Source organism: Pollicipes pollicipes, unplaced genomic scaffold (assembly GCF_011947565.3).
Source record: "Pollicipes pollicipes isolate AB1234 unplaced genomic scaffold, Ppol_2.1 Scaffold_5724;HRSCAF=6776_pilon_pilon_pilon, whole genome shotgun sequence".
NCBI lineage: Eukaryota > Metazoa > Arthropoda > Thecostraca > Pollicipedomorpha > Pollicipedidae > Pollicipes > Pollicipes pollicipes.
The window spans coordinates 34,478,416-34,484,415 of NW_023596746.1; the positions used below are offsets into that span (position 1 = coordinate 34,478,416).

The window sequence follows — 6,000 nt, forward strand, 5'->3', positions numbered from 1 at the left end:
ATGGTGGGGGGTCAGGGTTCACTAAAATAAAACCCCGCTTAGCGTGTGCCGAGCGTGGCTCTGGTCCCAGAAATCCATCCAATCCAAATGCTGGGGCCAAATTTATCAGAGAAAAAGCACGTAAACGCAATCCAAACAGCTGTCAGAAGCGCGCGCCGGGCCCGGCGGGAGGACGCACCCACCTGAACGGCGGACCTTCTGCACGGGCGAGGTGCGGGCAGAAGAAGGCTGAGCCGGCCGTCAGCTGCTGACCGCGCAGCTGCTCGGGCGGTCCAGCAGCTGACGTTCGCGCTGACCAGCATGCCGCGGGTGCCGCTGCAGCCAGGAGCCGAGGTACCTCAGGGCGCAGCATGCAGTGGAACCGTTTCCCTGGCGGCGACGCGGGCGGCGGGTCAGCTGACCACTCGCCGGGGGGCGCCGCCGATGCTTCACCTGTTCTTCTGGGGACAATACACCTTCAAGTTCCGATTCCTCCTTCTCCTCTTTTTAGGAAGTTGTGTAGCCCTCAGATTTCTGAAAAGCTTCAAGAAGGAAAACGACTGAGTCTGTGTCTTAATCTGTCGCTCATCACCTGTCGCATGAGCTTCGCTCAGCTCTGCTAGCGTCAGAACACATCGGGGGTGCAAGCTCATTACGCGCCAAGATTTTCCATCCCTGGAAGTTGAGTGGCATCTCGCCATCAGGGGCCTCTCTTGGCTGGACGTCCTGCTATTGGAAGGCGTGTTCAAGAACGGCGATGGGTCTGACAGTTCCGGTTGGTTTTCGAGGAGCCGTCTGTAGAAGCGCATTAAAGGTCGTCACAGGAGACAAGTTCCCATCTCTCCTGACACGTGACAGTGCGCTGCAGTGAGGAAATTGGAGCTCATTCCATGGCTCTTTCCGACATCACTAGCGATCGACAACGTCACCTGGCTAAGATTATTGGAACGGAGTACAGGTTTGCATGCCATGGCCGCTTTGCAGCCTTAGCCGCACGGAGCCGCTTTGGATGTACTCAGTGCGGCTCCCAGTGGGTTTCCCAGCCCCAATAATGACCGGCGAAAATATCACTGCAGCAGGCTGTTCCATCGTGGCCAAATCATCGCCGTGCTCTCCGGCCTGCTGGTATGGGTTTTGGACGTGACCTACTGCAGAGTGCGCTTCGGTTCGGCGGCAGTTCAAGGCAAAAGCCGTCAGTTACACCGGCCCAGACGTAATGAGTGAGCCAGCCACACGATGCCAGCGGAGGGTCAAGGCGAGCAGGCGTGGCGCAGACGGGGGTAGGGCAAAAAGTAGCAGGACAGTGCGCGGGCACAAGGGCACATGCCCAGTAGTGCAGGCAGAGGGGCATGCCACCACCCCCCGGCTGAATAGGAAGCTAACGCGCTTCTAGGCTGGTTGTGCTAAGTATGGCCGCAAGTAATAAGAAAGTAAGTAATAAGTATAAGTAAGTAATTTTTCCGGTTAACTCTCAATCATCATTTAGTGTTGGATGGCCAGCAAACGATGCTCAAGTGCAAAGCGAACCCTGAACCGAAAACGTTGATAGTTACGCCGCATTGCATCTCATTCGTCTTTGCTTTTATGGTGCAATCGCATTTTCGATTTGATTGATTGCGACTATTTCGTAAAACTTGGCTCCAGGCGACAATTCAGACGGTTCCAAATCTATCACTGACGTAAAAGGCACTGGTTTGACCCCTGACACCCCTGACACCTTTTCACCCCCTGACAGTCAGACCAGCCTTGCACTGGCTCGAGCCGGACCCGGCCTGACAGTCAGACCGCCGTTGCACTGGCTCGAGCCGGACCGGCCTGACAGTCAGACCAGCCGTTGCACTGGCATTCGAGCCGAGACCGGCTGACAGTCAGACCAGCCGTTGCACTGGCTCGAGCCGGACCGGCCTGACAGTCAGACCAGCGGTTGCCTGGCTCGAGCCGGACCGGCCTGACATCAGACCGGCTGTTGCGGGGCCGGTTCGAGCCGACCGGCGGCCGCACAGGACTCTAGTAGACTGGTAGCTGATCTGGCCTGATTAGGCCTGCCGCTGCGGTACGACTGGTGGGACTGTCCGTTCGTGAGACCGGCTTTGCTGCTGGCTTTGTGGGGCCCGGCCGCTCCCTATCGACCCCTATAAGCAGCACCCAGCTTTGTCTGCGTATGCATGGGTCTGGTTATGTTTGATTGGTCTGACTTCAAATGTGGCCTTAATTTGGCGATGCTTGACCTGACTGGAAATGTGGGCCACAAATTGGAACATTAATACCAGCATGGCATTTCAATTAGTTCACACTTCAACGGGCTGAATTGATTCGAGCAGTGTACTTCACTTGATTCATATTCCTGTATGTTTTCTGCTGAACTGTTTGAAAAGAGAATTATCCCAGTACTCAGTATTTTCCTTGTTAATTGCTGCTTCCTTTTAACACGACTAACAAGCTCACATATTTGTTTGGCAAATTATGCAAACATTTTATTTGCATTCTACTTCGGCGTGTATTCCATTGTGGCTCAACCCATTAGCACGCGCCCGGATGGTCCTGGATACCCTTCGCTCGGGTGGGGGTCAATTTGACCTCCTGAGATCTCAGGAACTAAGCAAACTAGAGACACTAAATTCACAGGGTGCATTGATCTGCACGTGAGCTGACTTAAGTCAAGTTTGAGCCTCCCAGGTCATGACCTTCGGGCTAAATAAGGTTAAACACGACTAAATTTCAGGTTAGTCTCCAAAGCGTCCTCAGAACCTAGATACCCCTTCTAGTAACACATATTATCATTCAAGGTCAGTGGCCTTGTTTGACCTTTAAAGGGCAATGGTGACCAAAATCATACAAGACTGCTTTGAGTTTTGCATTGAAACGACAAAAAAAAAAATAAGACCCGAAACCAAACCATAACCACGATGTTCCTAAAAACGAAATGCTCACCTGGGTCATGTTGGTCAGTGACCTATCTGACCTAAAAGAGGTCCATGGAAGATGTCTACTGCGGTTTCTGTCATCAATTGATTTCGAAATGAGCACCAGAAACTACCCCACAAGCAAGTCCTACATAATACAACAGGTTGATATTGGTCTTGCTGACTTTCATATCTGACCCTAGGTCAATGGAATTTGGTCATCTTATTTTTTGTCACCTAAGAAGCATCTCAGAGACGTATGGCATCGTCTAACACTCCGTTGTTCTGTCAATTGAATGATTCTCTTGAAATTGACTTCGCGCTGAATCCATGGCCTGACTTTGACCTGCCGTAGGCCGGTGACCTTATAAGGTACATCCAATTGTTGATACCACCAATCTACTATTCATTTATCTATAGCTATGCAAAAGTTTGGTGCGGCTACCCCGCGCCGTTTGGAAACCACTCTGGACAAAATCCCTCGTGGGGGGGGGGGGGGTAATTTGCCCCAGTTTTGGTGAATTGCCAATTGCCAACATGTTTTGGTGAAGTAGTATGCAAATATTTTCTAATCAAACCGCTCCCCAGGCATACAGCATGTAGGTACATGCGATCTAATAACAATAAATTGTAAGTACTGCAGAGTAGATCCCTGCCGTGAGCACCGCTCTGTACACCATGGAGCGCCAGCCCGCTCCGAGAGTACACACGCGCCTTTTTGCGAGAGGCGGCGATAAAAATCTTAACTCATTTAGGGATTGATGCAATGTGCCTTGAGGGTGTTATTGGGAGGTATTAGCGTGCACCAGATGCACAAGGGCTCCTTGATACTTCTCTTAACATGAATAATAGCTCAAAACTCGAGTTGGATTGCCTGCCATAACCTTTTATGTTATAAGCCCAGCCCACACTATCTAGCAGTGTCCTAGAATTGCTGACTGGTGGTGTAAAGCAGCGCGCCCTATGAGGGGGATTGTTTTACTCCTTTCCCCATATTCATGTGAATTTTTCACTTCTACCTGATACTACTGTCTGCACACATACTAAGCCCATATTTCCATTTCATAGGTTTTAAGATATTATTCAAGTCCGAGCTCATTCGAAACCACTAAGCATAAACAAAGCTCCGTAGAACCTGGACCAACTATGGCTATATGCTAGAAGGATAATTTGACCGAGGTGCGGGCGGCGTCCGCGAGAGTAAAAGCCTCGCCAGGCCGACTCTCGAGAACGTTCTCATAAGATCCCCGATAGCATTAAGGGTTGAGCCGTCGAAGCTCCGTCTGCACTCCGCTGACCTTTCCACAGGTCACCTCGCTCCCACAAGCCGGGTGGACGTAGCCCCACGCCCCCTCCGCTGTTCCGTATCGCACACAAGCCTGCGGGCGCAGCATCTGCGCGAGGCGCCTAGCTGTGCCAGCAAGCTCAATTTAGACGAGCCATGCACAACAGTTGGCGGTAACCCGATGCATCAGCTCTCAGAAGATTGCACTGCGCCAAATGCGAACAGGTGTTGTCGATAGCTCGGCGTGATGCCATCCGTCACAATAAGGGCGCTGCGTTGTCGGCCTGCGTTGTCCCAGAGGCGAGCCAGCCGCTCAAGACTGCGACAGCAGACCAATCAGCGTCCCTGTTGCTCAGCTGGTGGGTACAGCATGGGCGTATGACCAGCGCGTGGCAAGCATGTGGGCCCGTGCCAGCGATATGTCGCGTTTGTGTGACTCGGATGATGGTTTCTTGGAGCCGTCCAGAGGAGGCCGGCTGAAGCAGAAGCAGCCTTGGCTCGTATGCCGTGGTACGTTGACATCTCGTCGCGAAAAGGTCCACCGAGCTAGAATCGCTCTGCTGTGTCGTAGGGTAGGCCCTCTTAGGCTTAGGATCGTGGTTAGGGCTAGGGGCACGCCCAGGGGATTGGGACCACATCTCTATTTGGTGGGCCTATGACCTGCAATCACGGCGCGCCTTTGAGGGAGCCCTAGAAGCAAGTGTCCTCGTCTGCTATGAAAATGTTTGCACTTATTAATTACATCAGACATCACTATCTCTTTTTGTGCTAACTCTCTTGTTCTCCGGTTCTTTTCTCATCATCTCATACTTTCATATTTTGTCTCTATTCCCTCTCTCTCGCTCTCTCTCTCTCTCTCTCTCTCTCTCTCTTCTCTCTCGCTCTCTCTCCTCTCTCTCTCTCTCTCTCTCTCTCTCTCTCTCTCACTCTCTCTCTCCTCTCTCTCTCTCTCCCACTCCTCTCTCTCCCTCTCTCTCTCTCTCTCCTCTCCTCTCTGCTTCCCTCTCTCAACTCTCTCTCGCCTCATCTCTCTCTCTCTCTCTCTTCTCTCTCTCTCTCTTTTTTTTCTCTCTCTCTATCTCTCTTCTTTATTTATATCTCCTTCAACAAATTTTGGTCATCTAATCATCAATCATCATCATTAAAGCTGGCAATGTGCGGCATGTCATTGCCAGTATTGTACTACGAATACTTCCAGGAATGATTTAAAAAAGCCCTTTGTTCGTAACGGCATTCGAGCCAATCGTCTAGCAGCTTCACCTTTGGGACCTGCTGCAACTGAAATATCCAGAGCCCAGCGAGCGGTGCGTGTGAATATTTCAGGTGATCGTGCCCCGAGGACCGCTGCACAGGCTGGCCACGAGGGCCACCTGAGCACAGCCTCGTGCCCCGAGGACTGGCTGTACAGGCTGGCCACGAGGGCCACCTGAGCACAGCCTCGTGCCCCGAGACCGGCTGTACAGGCCTGTCCGAGGGCCACTGAGCACAGCCTTCGTTCCCGGGAGACCGGCTGTGCACCTGTCGATGGCTGAGCAGCCTCGTTCCCTGGGAGACCGGCTGTGAGCCTGTCGATGGCTGAGCACAGCCGGCACATCGACACGACCAGGTTCGTCGCCGCTGAAGACGGAGAGGTATGAGGGAGAAGCGATGGGGTGGGGGAGGGGCCAGCACCAGGGCATCGGCGTCACCAGCATAATACCAACTGGCTGCCTTTCGGCAGTGACAACGGGCAGCCCCCGGGAGGAAGGGATCCGGACACGCATGGAAGCACGCGACTGCATTGGCTGCAGGCTGGCCTGGCAGTTCTGTTAGCGATAGTGGCTCGTGACAATA

General features: G+C 52.7%; 1 protein-coding gene across 1 annotated transcript in view; it reads right to left on the reverse strand.

Moving 5' to 3' along the window:
- LOC119102979 (calcium-activated chloride channel regulator family member 3) overlaps positions 1–6,000 on the reverse strand; it is a 30,609-nt gene that overhangs the window by 3,264 nt on the left and 21,345 nt on the right. Inside the window, exon 3 of the mRNA XM_037226430.1 lies at positions 338–369. Coding sequence (XP_037082325.1) covers positions 338–369 — 32 coding nt within the window. The remainder of the gene's footprint in view (positions 1–337; positions 370–6,000) is intronic.